At 46.4% G+C, this 12377-nt stretch overlaps 1 protein-coding gene across 7 annotated transcripts in view; it reads right to left on the bottom strand.

Annotated features, from left to right (window-relative positions):
- The window catches only part of NTM (neurotrimin), an 821237-nt gene that overhangs the window by 336792 nt on the left and 472068 nt on the right, over positions 1 to 12377 (bottom strand). For 2 of the 7 annotated variants that reach the window (XM_087706370.1, XM_087706371.1), the window contains exon 1: positions 313 to 1182. In XM_087706370.1, the coding sequence (XP_087562496.1) occupies positions 313 to 479 (167 nt within the window). In that variant the 5' untranslated portion in view covers positions 480 to 1182. The other 5 variants (XM_087706372.1, XM_087706374.1, XM_087706375.1 and 2 more) reach the window with 4 other exon arrangements.

Genomic DNA, 12377 nt, shown 5'->3' with positions numbered 1-12377 from the left:
AGGAGGGCAATACCAGACCCATCATCCCCGACTCCATCAAGAATCACCAGATTACCACTATTATTTTACCTTTCTTCCCTCTTCCCCCTACCTCCACCTCCAAGGATCTTAGTGTCAGGGTTCCAAGTAACACATTTAGATGGCTCCCCAAGACGTATCGCCTGAACCCCCAAACCTACAACTCTTCAAACTGCCGTTCTCCCCACACCCCAACTCCCCCAGGACTACTACTACCCCCCTCCTCCCTCTCCCCACTCCCCACCCCATCCCTTCCCCAACTGCCCCCCCCCCAGGCCAAGCCCGCGCTCCTACCTGAGGGTGGCGCTCTCTCCTTGCCTGACCGTCACGTTGTCCATGGCCTTGGGGAAGGTGGCATCTCCGCTGCGCACCGGCACTCCTGCGGGCACAAGGAAGAGCAGCCTGAGACACACGACCACCAGGCACCGCCAGGGCAGAACCAAGCCCCCACCGAGCCCCATCCTGGGATGCGGGGATAGGAGTTAGCGGCAGTCAAATCCAACCCCAGACGTTGAAGCAAAAAAGGGGGGGGGCGCAGAGCCAAAGGGGGACCAAGCAGCCCCAAAACTGGGGGGCAGTAAAAGAAAGGAAGGGGGGAAAGACGGGGGGGGGAGATTCTTCCAGAGGGGGGCGGCGGCGGAGCCCCTCCAAATCCAGAAACGGCGTTGCTTGGTGGAGAAGCGAGCCGGCGAGAGAAGAAGGAGCAGCAGCAGCAGCAGCAGCCGGGGAAAGAAGCGTCGCTCCGCTGCTTCACGAGCCCCGCTTTGCAGCGCAGAGTCCGGGCATCCCTGGTTTGGCGAGCCGGAGCCGGAGCGCCCCCGCAAAACCCGCCGGCTAAGAGTTCGCCCAAAGTCCCGGCTCCGGCGGAGAGGCGACGGTCAAAAATAAAACCCTTCCAAGTAGCCCCGCAAGGGAACCAACGCCAAGCCCGGGCAACTTCTCCCGCCCGCCGGCTGAGCCCGGCTGCTTCCCTGGCTGGGGTGGTGGAAGCGCGCCGCGGACTAGCCCGGCTTCGAGGCGGCTTGGCAGCGGCGGCGGCGGCTGACGGGGCTGCCCCGGTTCAACCGGCCGGCTCGGTTCTTTCCCCAGTGCCGGAATGGCCCGCTGGCCGCCCGGCTCCCGCAGACACGCCCGCGCCGACTTCCCGGGGTTGTCATGGCAGCCAGTCCATCACTGACCGGCACTTCGGGCTCCCCGGCGCAGGCGGCGCGGAGCAAGGCAGCCTCCTTCGCCCGGTTTTTCAGCTCAGCCCAGGGCGCCGGGAGGGAGCGCGAGGAGCACTGGGGGGGGGGGGGAGAGGCGGAGGGACGCGCGCGGATTAACCCACGAGGCGCCGACAGCGCACCTTGGAGCAGAGGGGAGGGGGGAGTAGTAGCAATAGCGCTTGGACTTATATCCCGCTTCCCAGTGCTTTACAGCCCACTCTGAGCGGTTTACAGAGCCGGCCTCTTGCCCTCGAACAGTTTAGGTCCTCATTTTACCCAGGCTGGAAGGCTGAGACAAGCTGGAGCCCGTCAGGTTCGAACTACTGGCAGTGAGCAGTGAGTTAGCCCTGCAGTACTGTATTCTAACCACAGGGAGGGAAGGAACGAAGGAAGGAAGATGGGAATGAGAAGGAGGGAAGGAAGGAAGGAGAAGGAGGGAAGGAAGGAAGGAAGGAAAATAACAATAGCACTATATCCCACTTCACACTACTTTACAGCCCTCTCTAAGCAGTTTACAGAGTCAGTCTCTTGCCCCTAACAATCTGGGTCCTCATTTTACCCACCTCGGAAGGGTGGAAGGCTGAGTCAACCTTGAGCTGGTCAAAATTGAACTCCTGGCTGTGGGCAGAGTTAGCCTGCAATACTACATTCTAACCACTGTGAAAGAAAGGAAGGAAGGAAGGAAGGAAGGAAGGAAGGAAGGAAGGAAGGAAGGAAGGAAGGAAGGAAGGAAGGAAGGAAGGAAGGAAGGAAGATGGGGATGAGAAGGAGGGAAGGAAGGAAAATAGCAACATCCCTTAGACTTATATACCACTTCCCAGTGCTTTACAGCCCTCTCTAAGCGGTTTACAGAGTCAGCCTCTTGCCCCCAACAATCTGGGTCCTCACTTTACCCACCTCGAAAAAATGGAAGGCTGGGGCAACTTTGAGCCAGTCAACCTTGGTGGTGGGATTTGAACTGCCAAACTGCAAGCAGCCAATAGTCAGCAGAAGTGGCCTGCAGCACTGCACTCTAACCACTGCACCACCGAGGTTAAAGGTAGTTTCACCTTCCCACTCATTCACCCATCCTCCCCGCATCCCAGTCCACCTCTCTTCCTTCCCCCCTCGAAGCATACTTTCTCTCCCCCCACCCACTTCCCTGCCTTGGTACAACTGGCTGGGGCTGACCCAATCAGATCAATTTGGAGATGCACAGTACAAGGCTTCCCTCCTCCTACTTCCCCACCTCTCCTCCAAGGGCTCCTTTAACAACAACCCTGTAGGGTGGACACAGGGCTGAAAGGGAGGCACTTGCCCCAAAATCAGGGGGTGCTTGATTTAGCTGGGTTCAAAGCCAGCACCCTCTACCATAACTTGCAGCAGGATTCATAGTTTTAGTTCCTCCCTTTATTAGACATATTATATAAACACACCACACATGTTTCTTTATTTCCCCCCTAGCTGGCCCAAACACAGCCAGCTGGCTATCAAGTCTAGGGAGGGACTAGAACTCCTAGACCCCCGGTGATTGGCCCAAAATCACCCAACCAGCTCTCGAGGCTGAGGCAAGATTAGAATTCTCACTCACCTGGAGATTGGCCCAGTTCTTTCATGCTTATTGTAGGACTAGAACTCCCAGTCTCTTGGTGTCTAGTCCAGTGTTTCTCAACCTTGACAACTTGAAGTCCACAGGACTTCAAGTTGCCAAGGTTGAGAAACACTGGTCTAGTCTAATGCCTTAACCACTAGACCAGTGGTAGTCAACCTGGTCCCTACCGCCCACTAGTGGGCATTCCAGCTTTCATGGTGGGCGGTAGAGGTTTGTTGTATCTGTGCTTTATAAATTTTATACAGTAAAGTTACTTCCCTACTTTATAAATCACCATTACTGTGGAACCGGTGGGCGGTTAGAAAATTTCACTACTAACAGAGATACAAAAGTGGGTGGTAGGTATAAAAAGGTTGACTATCCCTGCACTAGACCCAAACCCCCATATCTAGAAAGAGTGCAGAGAAGAGCAACAAAGATGATTAGGGGACTGGAGACTAAAACATATGAAGAACGGTTGCAGGGTATGTCTAGTTTAATAGAAGGACTAGGGGAGACATGATAGCAGTCTTCCAATATCTCAGGGGCTGCCACAAAGAAGAGGGAGTCAAACTATTTCCCAAGGCACCTGAGGGTAGAACAAGAAGCAATGGGTGGAAACTAATCAAGGAGAGAAGCAACTTAGAACTGAGGATAAATTTCCTGACAGAACAATTAGTCAGTGGAACAGAAATTGCCTCCAGAAGTTGTGAATGCCCCAACACTGCAAGTCTTTAAGAAGATGTTGGATAGCCATTTGTCTGAAACGGTATAGGGTTTCCTGCCTAGGCAGGGGGTTGGACTAGAAGACCTCCAAGGTCCCTTCCAACTCTGCTATTGTATTGTATAACTTTAACCTTAGATTGTCTACTGTTGACCTCACCCCATTCCTAAGGGGCCTTTAAAGTGCCTACCGTCCCTGTCCTACTGTCCTCACTTATTCATATCCATTTCCTGTCTTCATAATCATACTTATATCTTAGACATGTTTGACAAAATAAATACAATTTAAAAATTTAATTAATCTGGAATATGGAATGTTTTTCATACGATGTTTTTTAACTTTTAGAATAAGGTAAGGAATAGTAGACTCTGAAAATGCCCCAGAGCATTCTAATATTGGAAGATGTCCTGCACCCAGCAGAATAATATTGCCCAATCTTACAAAGATAACTTTTGTGGCTGGATCACACTGAATACACCTGGAGGAGGCCGGACTGGAAAAAGTGACATTGATTTTTTTTTTACAAAAGTATGAAAGAGAATAGGCGTTTTGAACGTGACTTTCCCCAAGCTTGTAGAAGTGCATTCATAAATGTATCATTATGTTAATGTACTAATTAACATATTAGTACTAAACCAGCATATTACTACAAGTGGCACAGTAGATTAATGCTGTACCAATCCTAATTACATAATGCCTTAGTATATTGTATAAATCCAGTTAGTTTTTAATTCATTCATTTTTTTAAAAGCCTCACTTTAATTGAGTTGTCCCCCAGACTATGAACGCAGGGGCTTGTGAGTAAGGAACCTCTCTGCCTTTACAATCGGTGCATTGATACAACAGACTCAATGCATCTTCACCAATTGAAATAGCATGTTGTTCTTCAGTCATTAAATCATGCCTAAACTTCAAGGCCCCTTCGTGAATTACTGCCTTGTCATGGCAAAGGGTCTTGTGTAACTCAATGAAGCTATGAGATACACCATGCAGGGCCACCCAAGATTGGACAGGTCATAGCAGAGAATTCTGACAAACCATGATCCATTGGAGAAGGAAATGGCAACCCACACCAGTATCTTTGCATTGAGATCTTTGAACTATGGTCCTGGAGAAGACTCCTGCGAGTCCCTTGGACTGCAAGGTGATCCAACCGGTCAGTCCTAGAGATCATCAACCCTGACTTCTCTTTAGTAGGCCAGATCCTGAAACTCTAGTACTTTGGCCACCTAATGAGAAGGAAGGACTCCCTGGAGAAGAGCCTAATGCTGGGAAGAATTGAGGGCAAAAGAAGAACAGGACGACAGAGAATGAGGTGGCTGGATGGAGTCACTGAAGCAGTCAGTGTGAGCTTAAATGGACTCCAGAGGATGGTAGAGGACAGGAAGGCCTGGAGGAACATTATCCATGGGGTCATGATGGGTCAGACATGACTTTGCAACTAACATCATCAACAACAACAAAGCCTCAATGACCCCATGGCCTCTCTGTCCTCCACTATCTCCTGAAGTTTGTCCAAATTCACATTCATTGCGTAGATGACACCATCCAACGTTCTTACCCTCTGCCTTTCCTTTAATCTTCCGCAACATCATAGTCTCTTCCAATGAGTCCACTCTCTTCATTTGATGGCCAAACTTTTTTTGAGCTTAATGGCCAAACTGTTTTGAGCTTCAGCATCTGTCCTTCCAAAGGGCAGCCTTTCTTGACAGATGGCAGTCCAATCTCTTCTTGGAAAGCATGGGTTATGTTAACTATGGGTAAGCCTAGGGTTGAACCTGGTCAATGTTGGCCTAAATTCTTTGAAAAGTTGATGGTGGTGGGGAGAAACCAGAAGTTATTACCCCTTTCTCAGTGTCTTAGATCCTGATTTTCAGCCATTTATAGGATTTTTTAAAAATGCAACCTGGGTGGGGTTAGAATATGTAGCTAATTTAATTCACACAACACACCTGCTAGCAATTAAACACCCCCCACCTTGCTATAAATTCCTACCAACCGAAGCTATTGGGTTCTAAAATGGTGACCTAGATGCAGAAGAGTTCGTTACCCCCGTTACTAATCTCTAGAGTCATCCGGTACTTTGTAAAACATTATTTAATTTGCTAACTGTGCCACTTAATCTCAAGCATTCTGATATCTGCCAGGCGGAGAAGGCACTTCATGAAACAATAAAGCCTTAGGATGATTGCTTGTGTTCACCAGGGGGGGAAGAACCACATTTTTCAGCTTTATCATTTCCTCATTCACCCCCACCCCTTTTGAAAGATTTCCAAATGGGTGGCTCCGGCAGTTGTGAAAGGCTACAGATGAACAGGCTCAAAAAAAAAATAAAGGATTGTGATGTTTTGGTAGGTTTTTATCACTATTTCTCTTGATGGAGAGGAATAAGGGGGGGAAATGAAAAACCATACAGTCCAGTGATTCTAGGCTCAACTGTAATTTTCCTAGGAGGAAATATGCTAGTATGTCAAATGTCCTTGAACATTTCAGAATGGGGGAAAAAAATATGCACCTTAATTGAATCTCCATATTTTATTCATGCAGGATCGCTCTCTGGGATTACACTTCTGGAATCAACTATTCACAGATCGGTTCACACTCGCAGCGCAAACCAAAGTTTACAAATCACAGCGGCTGGCTTGGTGCACAACCTGAAGCTGCATATAAACCACACTGGACTGGAATGTGAGCTCTTCATTCCATTCTATTTAACTAAAGTCCAAGATGAAATGAATGCAGCTTGGTTTTGGCTTAGGTGGAGAAGCAGAACCCTTGAAGCTTACACAAATCACCACTGAGGGTAGGGTGTGCTCGCAAACCGAGCCTGCAGAGGTTTATTCAGTTAATTATGATGAAGTAAACTAAAAGGGGCGCGGTAGCTCAGTGGCTAAGACGCTGAGCTGGTTGATCAGAAAGATCGGCGGTTCGGTGGTTTGAATCCCTAGTGCTGTGTAGCAGAGTGAGCTCCCGTTACTTGTCCCAGCTTCTGCCAACCTAGCAGTTCGAAAGCACCCAGTGGTGGGTTTCAAAATTTTTTGGAACCTACTCTGTGGGTGTGACCTCCTTTGTGGGAGTGGCTTGCCGGCCATGTGACCTGGTGGGAGTGGCTTGCCAGCCATGTGTTCTCTCTCTCTCTCTCTCCTTTTGTCTCTCTGTCCCTTTTTTCTTTTTTTCTTTCATCTCTCTCACACTCTTTTTCTTTCTTTTTTCTTTCTTTCTTTCTTTCTTTCTTTCTTTCTTTCTTTCTTTCTTTCTTTCTTTCTTTCTTTCTTTCTTTCTTCCTTCCTTTCTTTCTCTTTCTCTCTCTCTCTATGTCAGTCTGTCTGTCTGTCTGTCTGTCTGTCTCTCTCTATGTGTGTGTGTGTGGCAGTGGTGGGTTTCAAAAATTTTTGGAACTTCTTCTGTAGGTGTGGCCTGCTTTCCGGGTCCACTGGTGGAACCTTTTCTAACCGGTTCAGTAGATTTGACGAACCGAATAGGTGCGAACTGGTAGGAATCCACCTCTGAAAGCACCTAAAAATGCAAGTAAAAATAGGTACAATTTTGGTGGGAAGGTAACAGCATTCTGTGCGCCTTTGGCGTTTAGTCATGCCGGCCACATGACCATGGAGACGTCTTCGGACAGTGCTGGCTCTTTGGCTTTGAAATGGAGATGAAAACCACCCCCTAGAGTCGGGAACGATTAGCACATATGTGCGAGGGGAACGTTTACCTTTTCCTAAACTGTGGTTTATTGTGTGAACCTGGATACCCCTGACAGTTCCGTGTGATGCTATATACAGGAGATGTTTGTGTTCAGTTGCCACTTCTTTGGATTCGGCTGAAGCCATTCACTCCCAGGCCAATAGGAGATAATGTCAGCCCCATCAGTATTATCAACTCCCGAAATTGACAAGACAGCTCAAATGTCCACTTGTTCTTTTGTCTCCTCCGAACGTTAATATAATGCTTTCCACGATAAATCAAGTGGAAGGAATTGACATAATAAAAAAAAAAACAATGTAAAGGAAATCACGAGTTGGAAAGACCACAGATGTGTGCAGATATTTCTACTTCACCTCTGGATGAAGATCTTATGTGCAAGAGAGAGAAGCAGAGTGCCCTCTCTGTTGGCAAAGATGACTGCAGCATGTTACAATTGGGGAATATTAAGGATGTGTCTCACCAGGTGGCAGCACCTGGGAAATTTCTCTTTGCTTCGAAGTTATAAATGACGGGAGATTGCCAACGATTCTCAGGACTGCTGCCAGACTAGGAAATCAAAAGCCTTCCCGAAAGACCAGGGGAAAATAGCTTTTTTTTCCCATTCTGATCAAGAAAATTGCATAGATGTCTCCACAAAGTCTTCATGAATTGAGTTGGACTCAAAAGAAAATGATGTTCTTAAAAAGAGAGGGATATTTGGTTTTGTTGAGATTTAATGTTCTAAGTAATAAAATAAGAAACCTATCTGATTTAAATCCTCAAATCAATTCTATTCTCCCCATTTAGAGGAAGGATGTCTACATTCCTGTCCCTTGGGCAAAGAAGTCCAGTTTTGTCTGGTAACACACCAAGTAGCTTGAAGACTTCAATAGGCCCAGTTTACCTTAACTATGGTGGGGTCAGTTCTTTTTAGAACCATGGTGGTGCAGTGGTTAGAATGCAGTATTGCAGGGTAACTCACTGCTCACTGCTAGCAGTTTGATTCTGACCAACTCAATTACTGACTTCCATATTTCCAAGGTGAGTAAAATGAGGACTCAGATTGTTGGGGAAAATATATTGACTCTGTAAACAGAGAGGGCTGTAAAGTACTGTGAAGCAGTATATAAATTTAAGTGCTATTGCTATCTTCCTTCCTTCCTTCCTTCCTTCCTTCCTTCCTTCCTTCCTTCCTTCCTTCCTTCCTTCCTTCCCAGTGGTTAGAATTGCAGTCTGCCCATAGCCAGGAGTTTTATCCTGACCGGCTCAAAGTTACCTCAGCCTTGCATCCTTCCAAGGTCAGTAAAATGAGGACCCAGATTGCTGGGGGATGATATGCTGACTCTGTAAACCACTTGGAGAGGGCTGTAAATCACTGGGAAGTGGTATATAAGTAAGTGCTATTCCTTCCTTCCTTCCTTCCTTCCTTCCTTCCTTCCTTCCTTCCTTCCCTCCCTCCCTCCCTCCCTCCCTCCCTCCCTCCCTCCCTCCCTCCCAGTGGTTAGAATGCAGGCAGGCTAACTCTGCCCACTGCCAGGAATTCGATTCTGACTGGTTTAAAGTTGTCTCAGCCTCCCATCCTTCTGAGGTGGGTAAAATGAGGACCCAGATTGTTGGGGGAAATATGCTAACTCTGTAAGCCGCTTAAAGAAGGCTGTAAAGCACCATGAAGTGGTATATAGGTCTAAGTGCTATTGCTATTCTAAATTACCCCTCTGCTCTGAAGACAACCAAGCCCCTCTCTCTACCGGGGAAAGGGGACATACACGCTCTTTGAGTGCTTCATTCAATTTAGTGCACATGTCTCCCCAGAATTGCTCCATTTCCTCTCCATTCCTCCCTGCCTCTTTTTGGATCTGCAGTACATATACATAAATCAAGCTGTCACCACTCATCTTGCCCCTGACAGCTGTAATTGCTCCAGGATTTAAAAATATCTGCAGACAATAAGCACAATAAACATACACGGGTTCCAAAAGAAGAAGAAGAAAAAAAAGCACCACTCTGGAAAAGAAGTCAAGAGGCCTTTAAAATATGTAGCCACTCCAAGAGGAATCTTATGATCAAATTCAGCTGTGAAACAAAAACCTCATGATGGGGAAGGTTGTGTAGAAAAATCTTTGGTAGAGTACAGGTGGATCACGAATGACCTGGCACATGTTCCAAATTAAAAGAAAAATGTTCATTTCTCTTCAGTGCATCCTCTTTGTTCCAATGCCTCTCTGTAATAAAATCTAGTTTGGGTAGTTTGAGCTCTTAGACAAAGGAAAAAAAATGATGTCTATTCTTTCCTTTGGTACTAATATTGGCCAGGAAGCCCTGAGTTAAGTCATGGAGTATAATTGCACTTTGTTGTAAAAATGCAGTCCCTGTGGGCTACTTTATAGCTTGGTAGGCTATAAAGGTAAATGTTCCCCTCACACATATGTGCTAGTCATTCCTGACTCTAGGGGGCGGTGCTCATCTCCGTTTCAAAGCCGAAGAGCCAGTGCTGTCTGAAGACGTCTCTGTGGTCATGTGGCTGGCATGACTAAATGCCAAAAGTGCGCGGAACGCTGTTACCTTCCCACCAAAGGTGTTCCCTATTTTTCTACTTGCATTTTTACATGCTTCTGAACTGCTAGGTTGGCAGAAGCTGGGACAAGGAACGGGAGCTCACTCCGTTACGTGGCGCTAGGGATTCGAACTGCCGAACTGCCAACCTTTCTGATCAACAACAATCTTAGCCACTGAGCCACCGTGTCCCTCTTTAGTAGGCTGTAGGAAGATCCAAATAGGTTGAGTAACTGATGGTTCATTTATCTATGAGCAAACATAATTTTCTCAGAACTGGCCAAGGTGGCTGAGTGTTGCTTTGATAAAGTGTTTCTTCTGATGTTGGACACCATCAACATCTACCGTGATTCAGAACTTTCTACTACAAATTCAGAATGTTCCAGTCAAGAAATATCTATATCTATCTATCTATCTATCTATCTATCTATCTATCTATCTATCTATCTATCTATCTATCTATCTATCTATCTATCTATCTATCTATCGGCATATAGTCCTTGAATTTACAGTTCATTTAGTGATTTGTTCAAAGTTCAAAGTCACAAAGGAGTGGCGCGGTGGCCTAGAGGGGGAGCTCTCGCCTCATAATCAGGAGGCTTGAGTTCCATCCTAGGTAGAGGCGCATATTTCTCTTTCTTTGGCACACTGAGAATATATCTGCAGAACAACACTCCGCGTTGGTGACAGGAAGGGCATCAGTCAATGGCCATTAAAACAAAGCAAAGTCAATCGCCATTAAAACATTCTGCTAACTCCATTCGGTTGCCAAGACTCCACCCTGCAAGGGACTATGGGGTCGTTAAATAAAGATGATTTAGTGACTGTTCAAAGTTACAACGGCACTGAAAAAGGGGACCAATGACCACTGTTCACACTTATGACCATTGCAGCATCCCCATGGTCGCTTGATCAGAAGTGGCATGCTTGGCAATTGACTCATATTTATTTCCAAACTGTTTTATTTCATTTTCATTTTCAATTCATACAGTCACATATATACTGTGCATGATTGCGGCCATATAACATTGAGCAATAAACACAACCCTCCTTGTATTCCCCAAAATACAAAACCAATATAGCCCTTCAACCCTCCATACACCTTTTCTTTCTCCCCCCTCCAACTTTCCTTTCTCCCCTCCAACATTCCCCTCTCCTACTTCCCCTCCCCCTCTAACACTCCTTTCTCCCCCTCCCTTCCATCTCACCCTCCTTCCGATCCTCTCTCCCTCCCTCTCTGCCCCTCCCTCTTCTTTCCCTCTGCTCCTCACTTCGGTGTATTTCTACTATCCATCGATAGCAATTGACTCATATTTATGACGGTTGTAGTGTCCCAGGGTCACCTGGTCAACTTTTTTGTGACCTTCGTACAAGCAAAGTCAATGGCGAAGCCAGTTTCAGCGATTTTGGGTGTACCTAGAGACACCCATGTTACACCTATCCTCCGTGAGCTGCACTGGCTCCCTATTGGTCTCCGAACACGCTTCAAGGTTCTGGTTATTACCTTTAAAGCCCTTTATGGCTTAGGACCTGGATATCTCCGTGACCGCCTCCTGCCACATACCTCCCAACGCCCAATAAGATCTCACAGACTGGGCCTTCTCCGGGTGCTGTCGACTACACAATGTCGTCTGGCGGCTCCTCGGGGGAGAGCCTTCTCTGTAGTTGCCCCGGCCGTATGGAACGATCTACCCCCTGAGATCCAGACCCTCCCCACTCTCTCGGCCTTCCGAAAGTCTGTTAAGTCAGATCTTTGACTGATCTTCAGCCCCATTAAGATTGAGTGCATGTTGTGTCCTTTTTAACTCGCCTTGTTTTGTATTTTAAACTCTTTTAATATTTTTTTTTAATTGTTTTTATGTAAGCCGCCCGGAGTCCTTCGGGATTGGGCGGCGTACAAATCCATTAAACTTGAAATTGAATTCACTTAACAGCCTTGTTGCTAACTTAATAGCTGCAGGGATTCACTTAACAACGGCGGCAAGAAAGGTTTGAAAAGGGGGCGAAACTCACTTAACAAACGTTTTCACTTAGCGACAGAAATTTCCGGCTCAATTGTGGTTGTATGTCGGGGACTACCTCTGTCTGTATGTGGGTGTGGGCATGTATCTGAAAAATAACTGGATGTGGATGCAAATGTTTCTAAAACACAAAAGGCAACACTTTGCATTGATGATAGCATGCTCCCTTTTTCTTTCCAGCATTACCATTGCTACTGCAATATTGTCTGCTACTCTTATTAATTTAATTCGGAAGAAATGCATGGCTATTAAAAAAATAAATAAGCTGAGGATGCATTAATATTCTTTACCACAAAAATCAACAGGATGTGCCTGGGGTGGAAAGCAACTCTCAAGGGCTACTAGATCTTAGAGGACTAATATACCTTGTTGGATCTGTGTGTAAGGTCCTTGGTGTTCCCTGAGCTTAGGAATCCATTAATTTTAATACAGTAGGGCAGTTTTTGTAATTGTAACTAAATTACGGTTCAATATTAATAACAACATCTTCATTGGAGATTAACAGAGGCTTGCTGAGAGCACTGCAATTCTCCCCAACAAAATGTTCTTCAGATATTTTGGAGAAACAAAAATTACCTGCCTTCCATTGAGGACCTGGA

This window comes from Thamnophis sirtalis, unplaced genomic scaffold (assembly GCF_051295495.1).
Source record: "Thamnophis sirtalis isolate CommonGarterSnake01/CBP01778 unplaced genomic scaffold, rThaSir2_p1.2 scaffold_2, whole genome shotgun sequence".
Lineage (NCBI taxonomy): Eukaryota > Metazoa > Chordata > Lepidosauria > Squamata > Natricidae > Thamnophis > Thamnophis sirtalis.
The sequence above is the reverse complement of the archived record's forward strand: the minus strand, read 5'-3'. Positions and strand labels throughout refer to the sequence as shown.